The following is a 14685-nucleotide window of genomic DNA, read 5'->3' on the forward strand; positions in this document are numbered from 1 at the left end:
CGGCCCCCGGGCCTTGTGTTTGACATGTCTGCTCTATTGAGAATACTAAGGGCTTTTGACTGCTTACAATATTACAAGGTGTGGACACCTCTTAAAAATGGGTATACAGACCACCTCATCTCCATATTGAAGATTTTGTATGTTGATAAGGAAGCAGCAATTAGAATAGAATAGAGAGCAAGTTACTAGTTCAAAAGTAGGAAATAAGTTGCTGGTGATTCCCTTTTGGTGGCTATAAATGAGGAGGAGTGGAGGGAACCAGTTGTTGAAGAGGAAAAATGAGTGCAGAAGCTACTTTGGTGCTCAGCATTAAGGAAAATGTAAATTGTGAGCCAATGCAAATGAATGAATGAATGCTGGAAATATTATCTCTGTCCTCCTAAGCTTAAAACTCCAAAAGGAAGATGGCTATAATCATGAAATAATTTCTTGGGAGAAAGAAAATGTCAAACTTCTGTGAGTGAGATGGTTGACATCTAAATAAAATAAAAATAAATAATGTACTGAAAGGCAAACTGCCAAACAACGATAATGCAGTATTGTCAAGGTTATGGTCTTCCCGGTTGTAATTTGGGCATCTGGACCATCACAAAGGCTGAAAAAATAAACTCCAGTCCTGGAGAAGATTGTGAGGAGTCCCATGGATAGAAAAGAGAAAGGGCCAGAAATAAAATCAAACCGCCCACAGAAGGCATTGCTAATGAAGATGAAAGTTGGATACAGGATGCGGGAGCAATGTCCTGATGTTTTGGAAAAATGGAACGCCGTAGAAAAAAAGAGACTAGCAGAAGACAAGATAGCAAGGTGCTATCACTGATATACAGAAAAACAGAGTTGGAAGAGACCTCGGAGGCTGCCTGGTCCAGGCCTCTGCTCAAAAGCATGAATTTACAAGCAGTCAAAAAATAACAGATAACCCTGGCAAGTTGTTGTCCAACGAGTCAATAAGCAGTTGGAAGTGACTGAACGTGAAAAAAAATACCACGTCCCCTCTAGCCCACTCCAAATCACATGCCCGGTTAAATGTTAATTTTTATCATTCTTCTTTGAAGTTGTGACATAGATATTCAAATATGGGCATTGGGACATAATCAAGGATGGGCAAGTTTTCTATGAATAAGGACCATGTTTGTAAAAAAAAAAAAAAATTCTAGTCCCTGAGAATTACAAACAACCTAAGGAATTGGCGGTATCAGATCAGAATTTTCCTTGGTTGTTTTTTTTAATTTTAAAAAGGATTTTTTTAAAAAAAATATGCCTCAAACTAATAAAAGGTAAAGGTTCCCCCGCACATGCGTGCTAGTCGTTTCCAACTCTAGGGGCCGGTGCTCATCTCTGTTTCAAAGCCGAAGAGCCAGCCCTTGTCTGAGGACATCTCCGTGGTCATGTGGCCGGCATGACTAGACACCAAAGGCGCATGGAACACTGTTACCTTCCCACCGTACTGGTCCCTATTTTTCTACTTGCATTTTTACGTGCTTTCGAACTGCTAGGTTGGCAGAAGCTGGGATGAGTAACAGGCGCTCACTCTGTTACACGGCACTCGGGATTCGACCCGCCAAACTGCCGACCTTCTGATCGACAAGCTCAATGTCCTAACCCACTGAGCCACCGCGTCCCTCACTCAAACTAATACAAGTTGCTTAAAACTGAAAATCATAAAGGCCTATTTTCTGGATTTTGTTTTGGGTGACTTTTGGCTAAAAAAAAATTAGATGCTGCAGGCCTGTGGAAGATTGTCTGTAGATTTCAAATATAATAGAAGGTACAGGTTAGTTGTTTCCTTCCCCTTCCTACTTAGCAATTAATGTTTGCAACAGCCTATTGCAGAGCCTTATATAGAGGGTGAAGTTTAAATACTTGCATCTTTTCGGATTATATGAATGCTTCGATATAGACCTTAGAAACCAAATAGGTAGGTCTCTTATATTCCTTTATTCTTTTCTGCCCGTGAGCTGGGTGTGTGTTACAGACTAATCTTTGTAGAATGTTCTGAAAACAACGCAACACTTGTGTGAGTCAATGGGCTTTGAGCTCAGCTGCATCTGGTGACACTGCCAGCAGTGGGAGCAATCAGATCAGGTAACCAACTTCACTTCTTGCGGATTCACAGAGTGGTAGAATTTAAGCCCTTAGCCTGAAATCTGCTCTTCCTCGTGCTCTTCACCTTCTTCAGTGATTTAACTGGACAAAAACAATATCAGTTATAGCTTTTATGCCAGTAATAGACATCCTGTGTCAGTTCAGGGCAGATCATATTAATTGATTGGATAAATTTAAAGTCTAAATAAAACACTCCTTTTTTTTCTTTTAAGATAAATTTAAAATTAGTAAAATGGAAATGGCTTTTTAAGGAAATTCAGTATCTATTAGTACATCAGGTATTATGAAATTCTAAATGTAGGTCTCCTTCTTTTTGTCATTCAGCAGCACATAGTCCTAGTTGATAAAAAATTAAATTTGGGTGGGTGGGGGGAACATAACTGAACTATCTCACACGTTTCTCTTTTGTTTTCTTGGTCCTAGGCAACCAAAAAATATTTAAGGTAAACATTTTTTCAAAAAGTTAAATTACCTTTGTTCAGATAAAACGGGGGCTGGTTAAATTGCACTACAATCTAGTCCCAAGTTTGTCTTTAAAATGTGCAGCATGTTGTAAGTTAGAGGCTTCCAATTCAAAACCAGCCATCAAATATTAATGTGTTCTAATGGAAAATCTTCTCTAGAGGCAACTCTTCTTTTGCTTTCAATGGGATTTTTGTCAGAATGTTTTGTCAAGCTTTTATTTCGAACTTGAACACAAGTCATAAGTGGGAAGACTTTTAAAGCTAACAAAGATGTACAAATGACAGAATTATAGTCACTAATCAGAAAACGTGTTTTTATAGAGTAGAACGGTTTGCCTTTTTAAAAAAATGATATATTTTTTAATGCCTTGCATTTTTTTTTCAGTAAAATGTATGCTTAGCAGACTCTAATGATTCAGAGAAATAAACTAGTCCACATTTAGTTTTTCATAGGGACCTGAAATAATGTTATCTCAAATGTGTCTCTGTGTTTGTGTTTTTCTGTGACTATTTTTGTATTGTTTCCAGTACAAATGAAGGCAGAATTCTTTTTTCGCTTCCACGCTTAACGTTTCAAGAAAGGCAAAGGAAGCTGACATTGAGCACATCATAAATTTACTGTAAAATGTTAAAATCAGCTACCATCTCTGAGATATTGATCAGGCAGATTTCCCTACAGGTTTCTCATGGTGCTCAAACAGCTTTAATGAGGATTCATAAGCCCTTTACTTTTTTATTATTATTATTATTAGTAGTAGTAGTAGTAGTAGTATAAAAGGAAGTCAAAATGATAAGATACTAGTCTGGTGGTGCAGAGCTATCCAGTCAGTACATAAAAATACAATGCTATAAATCTTCCTTCCCCTTCTGAATGCAATTTTGTGTAATTTTACTCAATACTACATAGTTTACACATTTAGAGCTTTAGCCATAGTCATCTTTTTCGCCTGAATGAAAAGCAGAAAGCTCTTCTTACCAAAAACAGAAGACTTTGAACGGTTGAACTTTTCAAATTGCCATCCTTTTTTATTTCAGAGTGAATCTCGCTAATTTTAGTGGAACATAACTTTTTGAGAATTGTATTCTTTACCTGTTCGAAATATAAATTAATCTTTTTAGGCTGGTTAAGGCCAAGATATTCTCTCTTTTCAGGTTTGGCTGAGTAGTGTTGTGGAAAAAGCAGAACTCTGAAACATTAAACAAGGCAGAGGATCTTTTTCATTACAGCCTTTTAACGTGATTAAGCTGAGGCACGATGGTTCATTTGGGGTTTTATGTTTCACTCAACCTCTTGGGATGCTTCTAACAAATGCATAGTATCTGATTTTGGAGGGAAATGTGCATTTTAAATAAACAAGCCTTAAAATCTTCCCCATTGTATTGCTCAGTTATTACCTTTACGGCAATGATTTATTAAAGCTCCTAGTCAACAAACAAAGATGCTGTGTGTAAATTGTTTTGTTTGTTTGTGCATGAAAAACTGACCAGAAATTTTTAGGATATGCCCTAAAAATGCCATAGTTGAAGAAAACATTTTCCACATAAGTATTTTATTAACTGCTTGGACTTGCTTTCTCTAAAGGCATGGTGTTTGTTTATAAATCTTGCACTGTGTAGGACTAGAGTTCCAATCCTGCAGATATTTCTCTTGAAAGAAGTTCCACAAAGTCCTTCTCTCTTCCAAAATTCCTCATTCTTCTTTCTGCTTAGTTTTGTTTTCTCTCTTTCACCCACAAATTAGTATCCCTCTCATTTATGGAGTTCCTCAGGGGTCGGTCCTCTCACCTCTCCTGTTTAACATCTATATGAAGCCACTAGGTGAGATCATCCGTGGTTTTGGAGTGGGTTATCATCAGTATGCTGATGACACCCAGCTTTTCATCTCGACCCCAAACCACATCAGTGATGCCCTCGACGTGATGTCCCGTTGCCTGGAAGCGGTCCGGGAATGGATGGGGAGGAACAGGCTTCAACTCAACCCGGACAAGACTGAATGGCTGTACATACCGGCATGTCAGGATATTCAGATTATTCCATCTCTTAATATCGGGGGCGAGTTATTACCCCCGTAGATAAGGCTCGCAATCTGGGTGTCCTCTTAGATTCACAGCTCTCCTTAGAAGATCATATAGGAGCTGTGACTAGAGGGGCCTTCGCCCAGGTTCGTCTGGTGCGCCAGCTGCGACCCTATCTGGACCTGGATGCCTTGCGTACAGTCACCCATGCACTTGTGACCTCTCGTCTTGACTACTGCAACGCTCTTTACATGGGGCTGCCCTTGAGAACCACTTGGAAGCTTCAGCTGGTGCAGAGTGCAGCTGCACGAGTGCTTTTGGGGGTCTCCCGATACTCCCATATTACACCTCTGCTCCGTGAGCTGCACTGGCTTCCAGTTGCCTTCCGGGTGAAATTCAAGGTGCTAGTGATGACATACAAAGCCCTACATGGCATGAGTCCGGATTACCTACGGGAGCACCTACTGCCAGCATCAACATCCCTCCGTCCTGTGCGCTCCCACAGAGAGGGCCTCTTCAGGGTGCCACCGGTCAGAGAATGTTGGCTGGTGACCCCCAGGGGGAGAGCATTCTCGGTGGGTGCGCCAATCCTTTGGAACCGCTTACCAGCTGAAATCCGGATGGCCCCCGACCTTCGCTCCTTCCGGCGTGATCTAAAAACTTATCTATTCCAACAAGCCGGCCTGGCCTGATGGATTTGGGTTTTAAAATTTTCTCACTTTATTGCTTTATTGTATTCTTACTTTATTGCTCTGTACACCGCCCTGAGTCCTCTGGGAGAAGGGCGGTATATAAAACAAACAAACAAATAAATAAATAAATAATTGCTGGACATGCTGTCCTACATCTGGGTGCGTTCAGGCAATCTCTCCTACGTTTTTGCTCCTAATTTTTGTATTTCATGATATGTAGGATACACTAAAGTATTGCAGGGTTGAAATCGCTTGTTCTCTTGGAGAATGGGGCATTGCCAAATTATCTCGTGCAGGATACTCTGTTTTATTCCTTTTCATTTTTCTCTTCCACGTCCCCTGTCATAACAGTTTTCAAGCATCGCATGCTCAGTCTTCATTCATCTCCCAGCAGAACTGTGCCTGTTGCAAATCTTGGATTACTTTTGTATTGCATATATCACAAAAGCTCATTTTCACTCCTATTCCTGTTATTAGGAGATATTAAGCTTGAGAAATTTCAGACCCTCATGAACCATTTTAGAATTTTCAGAATCAGAATCTTATTACATTTTATTTAATTAATTATTAAAATGATTGATTATTGGCAATAATATTAAGGATTCTTTTAATATTATTAAAAGACCAAATCATGGTGTTTTCTATCATAAATTTATTCCTGGAGTTTTAAATATTTCATCCATCTAATATAGAGAATAAGAGAGACAGCTGCTTTATTTAATTTATAAACATTGGTTACATACATATACTACACATTTTCCTAAAATATTAGTATATATACTGATCTACATTCTGCCATTGAATTCTTGAATTTCATTATTTTCTATTTAAAGTTGGCCCTTTTCCCTAATGTTGCTGCCACTGCATTTTTTAAAAAGTTACATAGGAAGCACACAAACAGTAATGAAATTAACATTATGATTTTATTTCAGCTAGGCATGATAATTATGAATGTTTAATTAAATTAATTTAATTAACAGAGTGAGTGCTTGTTACCCGTCCCAGCTTCTGCCAACCTAGCAGTTTGAAAGCACGTAAAAATGCAAGTAGAAAAATAGGAACCACCACAGTGGGAAGGTAACAGCGTTCCGTGCGCCTTTGGCGTCTAGTCATGCCGGCCACATGACCACGGAGACGTCCTCGGACAAGCGCTGGCTCTTCGGCTTTGAAACGGCCCCTAGAGTTGGAAACGGCCCCTAGAGTTGGAAACGACTAGCACGCATGTGTGGGGGAACCTTTACCTTTACTTTACTAATTAAATAAGAATTTCAGATGCAATTCTACTGTAACATTTATCTTCCTAGGAGAAGCCTTATCCAGCCAACCAGCCTAATTAAACAAGTTTACGTTTAATTGCTATATTGTGATAGTTTTTGGCATTAAACCAATGGGCCAAAGACTAAGCAGTGGAAGACAGAAGATACTGTTAGGATATTTTTCTTGAGTCAGGAAATAAACTGAGGTTTTATACATATTATTTTTAAGACACACAAAGCCAGAATACTACTGTTGAGGAACGTATTGATCCTACTCAACAAGAAAGTGCCCCTAGATGCTTATGACTCACTTTCCAATAGCTTGGAATTGCTAGTCACATATTTCCAACCAGTTATCAGACTAAAGACATTTTTTTTGTCTTCCTTTATGTACAGTTATAATTCTCACCAGACTAATTAGATCAGATTAAGTCTTTAACCTTTCTGTCTCAGTCCATTAACCACTGTGGATTAATTGCCCTTGGTGGGCAAACAGGACTTTAAGTTTTAAATACAGAGGAAGAATTCATGCCTTAGAGGCCATAGCCCCATCATACAGAAACACAGAGAACCAGTTTGGTGTAATGGTTAAGGCACCTGACTAGAAAGCAGGAGACGGTGAGTTCAGTCCCACCTTAGCCATGAAAGCTAGTTGGGTGACTTTGGGCCAGTTACACACAATCTGCCCAATTTATCTCACGGGGTTGTTGTGGGGAAAATAGGAGGGGGAAGGTGTTTTGGATATGTTCTCTGCTTTGAGTTATATATGAAAATAATAAAGGTGGAAACAAACTGCTGGAACAAAAGGCCAGGTTACAAAGTGATGTAAATCTAATGGAGTCTTCCATGATTCATTGTAAGCGGGAAGGTAAACTTCTGAAAATCAATAGCATGCTACCGTTTGGAAATATAACCTATTTTCTTACTTGCCATTCTAAGGATTGTAAGCTCTTTCCTATAGCTACTGTCACTCAAGTTCTATCTAGTCCAATGAAGATGCCAGTTGTGGATAATGGCTAGAATAATACTGGAATATTTGATTGCATATTATTATGGCTTTTATCAGCTTTTGCTTAAAAAGAAAAATATGTATCAACCCTTTTTCATTTCCCACCTCTTCATGTTGGTAGAAAAGAGAGGAAGAGGCATTCTAAATATCTTTCGTGTAAAGTAAACGGCACTTAATGGCTTGTTGAATTTAGTTCATGGTTATTGGTTGTCTTACATTAATTTTTACTCAGCCTTCTCTTGTATAACATATGCAAAATAGACAGCTTGATTGTGTTATTGTGATATAACATTCTGACCAACTTTTGAGACTTTTAACTCTTTTCGGATTCATGAAGGCCTATTCTCCAGCTAGTTGGTGGAAAGTGGTGGGTGGAAAGATATAAAGCAACATTCCTCAGCCTCATGCTGTCCAAATATGTTTGAATCCCCAGTTAGCCCAGACAAGGCTATATTAACTGGAGGATTATGCATTCAGAAGGCACTAGGTTGATCAATGAAACGTTCATTGTTTATATCAAATGTAGAGAGTAAAACAATATTGATATATGTTGATGTACTGGTCTGTAATGCAAACTTGGAATGCCTTTTGCTGGTAAAGGCAGATTTTTTTCAGACAAATTTGAAAAAAAATAGCTTGCTGCTTGTAAATATACTAAAGGTCACAACATACTGATTGAAGGATCATGCCCACGCTGGCTGACACATTTTCAACCTTCAGGAAATGTTTCTTGATTGACTAGGTACAGCTGAACTATATGTTACAAAAGGTCTGAGCTAAAGTACTGTTTTGAGGTACATACTCAGCTCTTTTAAGTTATTAGGTTGCTATATAACCTCCTGTGAATTGAAAATGTACCAGAATATTCCCAGCATTCTTCTGTGACTGAATACTGGAGGGGGAAATGAGAACTGGATAACCTTAATTATTGTTTTATAGGTGGTCTTTGACTTACCGTAAGTGGACCCTGCCATAGCATGGGAATAAGGCTAGGAAGAAGGTAGTCTTTAACATATTACATAATTGGGAATGCAACTTCTGTCGCTCAATGAAGCAGTCATTAAATTAGTTGTATCTCATTTTATGGCCCTGGTCATTAAGCAAATCCAGCTTTCCTCGTTAACTTTGCTTCTCCCCACCCCCCGGAAAGGTCGCAAATGGTGATTACATGACCCCAGTTGCCAAATATCCAACTTTTGATCACATGACCGTGGGGATAGCTTTATAATATGACTGGTTTCTATCCATCTGACCTAATCTTCCCTGACCCTTTGTTTTAAATTAACAATTCATCTTCTGAATGCCAGAGCGACCCTAAATGAGATGAGTGGCACTGTGTATTACTTAGACTCTTCAAGGTATTCCTTGCCAGCTTGCACCAATCTTGTCAGAATGTGAGCTTGTTTTATTTTCCTCCCAAACTGGTTAGTGACCTTCATAGTTCTGCTTATTGTAGTAGTGTTGATTATTTCTCATCCAGATTGGCTAATATGATGGAATTCTGCAGTGAATACAATACAGTAGCTCCAAAGTTTAATACAGGCAGTCCTCTATGTATGGCCACAATGGAGCCTAAAATTTCCACTGCTAAGCAAGACAGTTGTGAAGTGAATTGTGGCCCATTTTATGACCTTTCCTACCACAGTTGTTAGGTGAATCACGGTAGTTGTTAAGTTAGTAATACAGTTGTTAAGTGAATCCGTCTTCCCCATTGACTCTTTGCTTGTCAGAAGGTCGCCAAAAGTAATTTCATAAGGACACTGCAACTCTCATATATACAGGCCAGTTGCCAAGCATCTGAATTTTGATCATGTGACCAGTGGGATGCTGCAGTGGTCTTCAGTGTGAGAAACTGTCATAAGTTACTTTTCCCAGTGCCATTGTAACTTCAAATGGTCATTAGATGAATGGTTGTAAGTCAGTGACTACCTGTATGGACACCTGTGGGATACTTACAGGGAGTTGTACTTCCTCAGGAACAACAGGCCCTATTAGCAAAGGAGCTGATTGTCCACAACAATTATTAATGAACTGTGAGGCAGCTTCAGAAAAGCTTTTCCCCGAGCGGTATGCTGTTAATTGAAGAAAAAGGTTATTTCCTTAAAATAATCAACCTAGACATGGTTATTCCTAGTTTTATAGAACCTCAAAGGAGTTCATGGGTTGAGCAAATGCACCTAGATTTGCAGATCTTGTTATTTGCCAGTGTTGGTCTTGCTACCACAAGTTCAGAGCCCTCACGGGATGCCTATTTATTTATTTATTTATTTATTTTTTAAGTTCACTTACTTGATTGCTTCAAGTAATGGAAGCTCAGCTCAGAAAATGCACTGCTCTGATTACTCCCGTTGACCTGCAGCTTATGAGAGTTATATTCATATTTTATGTGCCCCGTGGCAGTGGGTAAAGCTAAATTAAATAATCATTGGAAAAGCTTCTGTGGTGAAGAGTCCAAGCCGTTTGTCGAAATCCATGACACAGGAGAGGCAGGTTCAAAAGTCAGAAATCTTTGCTTCACAGACCTAAAGGGTACAGACTAAGAACTAAGATTATCAGGCTAGAAATAAAAAAGGAACGTGAAACTCTTTATTCCTCACTGTCAAATAGATTCTGGGTTAGACCTTTAATTTCTGCACGTCAAGATTATGCTGTACTTTTCCCTAAACAAAGTTGCCTGCTCTATATCGTCTGGGGGTTTTTTTGGTTCATGCGGTTTGGGGGAAAGGTAAACTGTTTTGACTCTGAAATCTACAAGACTCTGACATATCGGAGTATCTGTGCCCACCTCTTCCTTTCTCTTTAATTTGCATAGATAGACATACCGCTTACTCTGTTGAAAATCATGGAAAAAACATCCTAGTGGGGGGAAAAAAAGCCTAGCAGTAATTACTCGCTAGGGACGCGGTGGCTCAGTGGGTTAGGACACTGAGCTTGTCGATCAGAAGGTCGGCAGTTTGGCAGGTCGAATCCCGAATGCCGCGTAACAGAGTGAGCGCCTGTTACTCGTCCCAGCTTCTGCCAACCTAGCAGTTCAAAAGCATGTAAAAATGCAAGTAGAAAAATAAAGACCACTATCGTGTGAAGGTAACAGCGTTCTGTGCGCCTTTGGCATCTAGTCATGCCGGCCACATGACCACGGAGACGTCCTTGGACAAGCGCTGGCTCTTCGGCTTTGAAACAGAGATGAGCACCGGCCCCTAGAGTCGGAAACGACTAGCACGCATGTGCGGGGGAACCTTTTCCTTTTTAATTACTCGCTACACAACCAGAACTGGACTCGTGGGCTGCTTGTTCCCTGTTGCAGGCAGCCAATGTTCTTGAAAGGGTTGTTGGGAGGCAGCCACGGGGGCTGCCTTCTTCCTTTCGGTGATCACTCTGCAAACTCATTGCCATCAGTATGAGAAAAAGTAGTGATCTTTCTCTGCAGAGCCACATTGTAGGTGTTGGCTAGATTCCTGGCTGCTCAGAGCTGGGTGTGGATGAATCACCCAGAATCAGATACAAGGTGCATTTCCTTACCGGCAAATACATTTTTTCATGGGTCTCAAATGCCTTGTGTATAAATTGTAAGTAATCAGACAGGTATTAGGCATCATTACATTTATGAGTAAAGAAATGTAATGGAATAGTCATTTTTGAAAGAAAAATGAGTTTCACTTAATCTTGCCTTGAAAGCTTGCACCATTGATCAGAAAAGCCTGTTCTGTTGCGTGAGGGGAAAAAACCCAGAAGCTGTTGTGGTGGTGGTGGTGTTTTATATGTTGAGGATATTCAGTGTAAGTTGTTGCTTATATGGTTTACACTGCAGTCCAAAAAGTAATTTAAGTGTGAGAATAGGAATTTGTATATAAGGAATTGGTTACAATTCAACATGTTAATTGTTGATATAGTTCAGGGGTGTCAAACTCCCGGCCCACGGGCCGAACACATCGCGCCGAAACTGCGCCCACCCCATTGCCAGCAATGGGGAAGAAGCTCCGATACGTCACATGACGTCACGAGTTTGATGTGTCTGATATAGTTGATCCTTCTGTTTCAGTCCAATTTGATTGGAAGTAATTTTTTAGCAATTGCCAGCAATGATTTTGTTCTTTGTGAGCATTTTGGAAGAGGTAGGAGGAATTGAATGCTGCACCTTTAAAATGTATGTATGTAATTATACCTTTGTGAGTGAGAGAGATTGGAAATCCTGTGAAGTATATACACAAGATCCCATGGGGAGGAGGGAGGAATCAATTTGGAGACTCAATCTGTCCATGGTTTTTTTTCTTCCATTCAGTCATGTCCCAGAGACTGCCTTGACGAATCCCTGCAGCTTTCTTGGCAAGGTTTTTCAGAAGTAGATTACCATTGCCTCTTTCCTAGGGTGGAGAGACAATGGCTGGCCCAAGGTCATCCAGCTGACTTTGTTCCTAAGGCAGGGCTGTTTAATTACTGTTGGAAAACATAGTAGGAATTGGCTACTATTTCAAAGTGTCTTATTTTTTTATCTTAATTTATTACAAAATATATACCTTAGGGACTTTTAAAAACTTTATGAAAATATTTCCAGAAGTGACTAATTGTCAACAAGATTGATGTTGTGATTACTTCTTGATTCATATTTGACATTTATATGAACCTATTCGACATAGTAAGATTATATCTTTCTGAAAACACTCAATTTTTGCCTTTCAGTTTGTCAAAAAATATCCCTGCTTTTGCACATTCTCAGCAAAATAAAGGATATACACAGTTCCTTGCTACCTTGCTTGAAGAATTATGTATCAAAACTGAAGATCTGGAAAGTCTAACAAAAATATTTATAAGTGGTTGACTCCCTCACTGGTCAGTAATATTTTTTTCCTCTTGTGTTTCTCTTCTTACTTTGCATCATATAAGATTCCCCTGGCGAACAGCCTAGATAGGGACTCTTATTAATGCTAACCATAGTTTCTAATTTATCATACGGTATCAATGGTTGCACCCAAACGTTCAACAAGTCAAAAGGTAGTTCTCACTTTCTGATCACTCATTTGGCGATCATTGAAAGTTGTGATGGCACTAGAAGAGTGGTACTTATAGGACAGGTAGTCCTTGATTTATGACCACAATTGAGCCCAAAATGTCTGTTGTTAAGTGAGACATTGGTTAAATGAGTTTTGCTCCACTTTTCAACCTTTCTTGCCACAGGTGTTAAGTGAATCATTGCAGTTCATAAATTAGTAACACGGTTGTTAAGTGAATCTGGCTTCCCTGTTGATTTTGCTTTTTTAAAAGATTGCAAAAAGTGATCACATAACTTTGGGACACAGCAACGGTGATAAGTATGAACCAGTTGCCAAGCATCTGAATTTTCATCACATGATCACGGGGATGCTACAAAGGTTGTAAGTCTGAAAAATGGTCATAAGTCACTTTTTCCAGTGCCCTTATAACTTTGAACGGTCCCTAAATGAACTGTTGTAAGTCGAGGGCTATCTGTGTAACCCTCATAGTCATATGATCATAAGTCAGGGGTTTGGCAACCTGCTCGCAGTTAAAATGGTTGCAGCGTCTCGTGGGCATCTCACCGCCATTTGCAATCATCCCTGCCGGCTTCTGACAAGCAAAATCAATGGGGAAGCTGGCAGGGGAAGTCACCAGTTACTGTGATAAGTCTTCTTCCTGGGCCATGTTGCACCGTCTGTCTCCCAATCTTCCTGTACTTGTGCCGCACCTTCCCTTCCCCGGCCTTCCGGAGCTTTCCGGAAGCTTGTGCCATGCTGTACCCTCCATCTCCCAGCCTTTCTGCTATGGCCCATAGACCAGGGGTTCCCTACCAGGGGTGCGAAAACTTGCATTTAGAAGTTTCAAAATTATAGTGTATATGCATAATTGGTTATTTTGAACTTTTGTTAGGGGAGCGAGAATATATCAGAAACGTTCTAGGGGTGTGGGTTATAGAAAAGGTTGGGAACCACTGACATAGACTGTGCCGGGTGTCCCATGGTCTCCCCCAGCCTCCTCCCCTTCCCCCAGCCCTCCCTGGCACCCCTCCACTGTTCTGGAACTTCTGCCACTTCCTGCTTAACAACTCATGCATCTTGGGGTTAGGACAGCAACTGCGACTGCTGTAAATTATTGTTGCTAAATGGCACAGTCATATGCCATTATCACTTTATAACTGCATCATTTAGCAAAGGCAATCCCAGAGCCGGTCGTAAGCCAAGAGCCACTGATATATGGACTTATGCTGACAGTAGAGAACTACTCTTGGTTCTGTATTTTAACTCTGATGATGGAAAAAGCATGAGAGATTGATTGAAGAGAAGCTGTTTTGTGAAATTCTAGTCACCTCTTTCACGTTTGTGTTTGCAGTGATGATTTTGGGGGGGAAGTTACTAGATTTCTGGAATTGAATCCCTGAGACTTTATATTCTTTATTTTATATGTACATTTTCAATCAGTGTTATTTTTGTGTTTTCACGGGTAAGCTTTTGAAATTGCTTATTTGACATCTAATAAACGTTTTATTGTGATACTGCTTATACTTTTTATGTGCATTTTTTTACTTACAGAATAAGAAGGTCATCCTTCATTTCTCTCTTGAACAGAGATTGAATTAATGTTCCACCGCTGGATTTATCAAACCGCTAGAAATGTTTTTGTAGTTTAGTATTTTAAAAATACCAACTTTTTAAAAAAAACAACAATAAGAGCTTTTATTATATTGTTGCTTGTTTTATTTTTATAAATTTAATTTTACAACGTTAAATTAAACTTCTTTTTCAAATTGAAGAATATCTATGCTATTTTATTGTTGTACCAATAGAATGTCAAAGGATCTAATTTCTCAAGAAAATATTGCATCATGTGATGGGAAGCACGTTTTTATTTATGTTCGTTATTTGAGTGCTCAAAAAACCAGATGCGTTGGAATTTGAATGCCTTTTCAGTTTTCTTAATAAAAAGACATAATTGCAGTCACTTGCAAAATAATAAAACTAGTCTCAGTTTTAGATTATTCTCAACTAACAGATTGAGAAGTTGGAGAGCTCTTTGTTCTCAGGAAAGACTGACTGGGTCCTCCAAGTTCTGAAGAATATACACCCTCCCTGCTTTAAGGGCCTTCTGAGGTTGCCTGCATCCAGATATTTCTGCTTTGTGACCCCATGAATTTATCTT

The 14685-nt window shown here is 39.5% G+C and overlaps 1 protein-coding gene across 2 annotated transcripts in view; it reads left to right on the top strand.

The window, feature by feature from the left end:
• Positions 1–14484, top strand: part of RPAP2 (RNA polymerase II associated protein 2) — a 47242-nt gene extending 32758 nt beyond the window's left edge. The window contains exons 12-13 of one of the 2 annotated variants that reach the window (XM_083359324.1): positions 12217–12366; positions 14079–14484. In XM_083359324.1, the coding sequence (XP_083215450.1) occupies positions 12217–12355 (139 nt within the window). In that variant the 3' untranslated portion in view covers positions 12356–12366; positions 14079–14484. Of the gene's footprint in view, positions 1–3719; positions 3861–12216; positions 12367–14078 lie in introns of those variants that run through there. The other variant, XM_083359325.1, reaches the window with a different exon arrangement.
• The last annotated feature ends 201 nt before the right edge of the window (positions 14485–14685 follow it).

This window comes from Vipera ursinii (assembly GCF_947247035.1).
Source record: "Vipera ursinii genome assembly, chromosome: 3".
NCBI classification, from domain to species: domain Eukaryota; kingdom Metazoa; phylum Chordata; class Lepidosauria; order Squamata; family Viperidae; genus Vipera; species Vipera ursinii.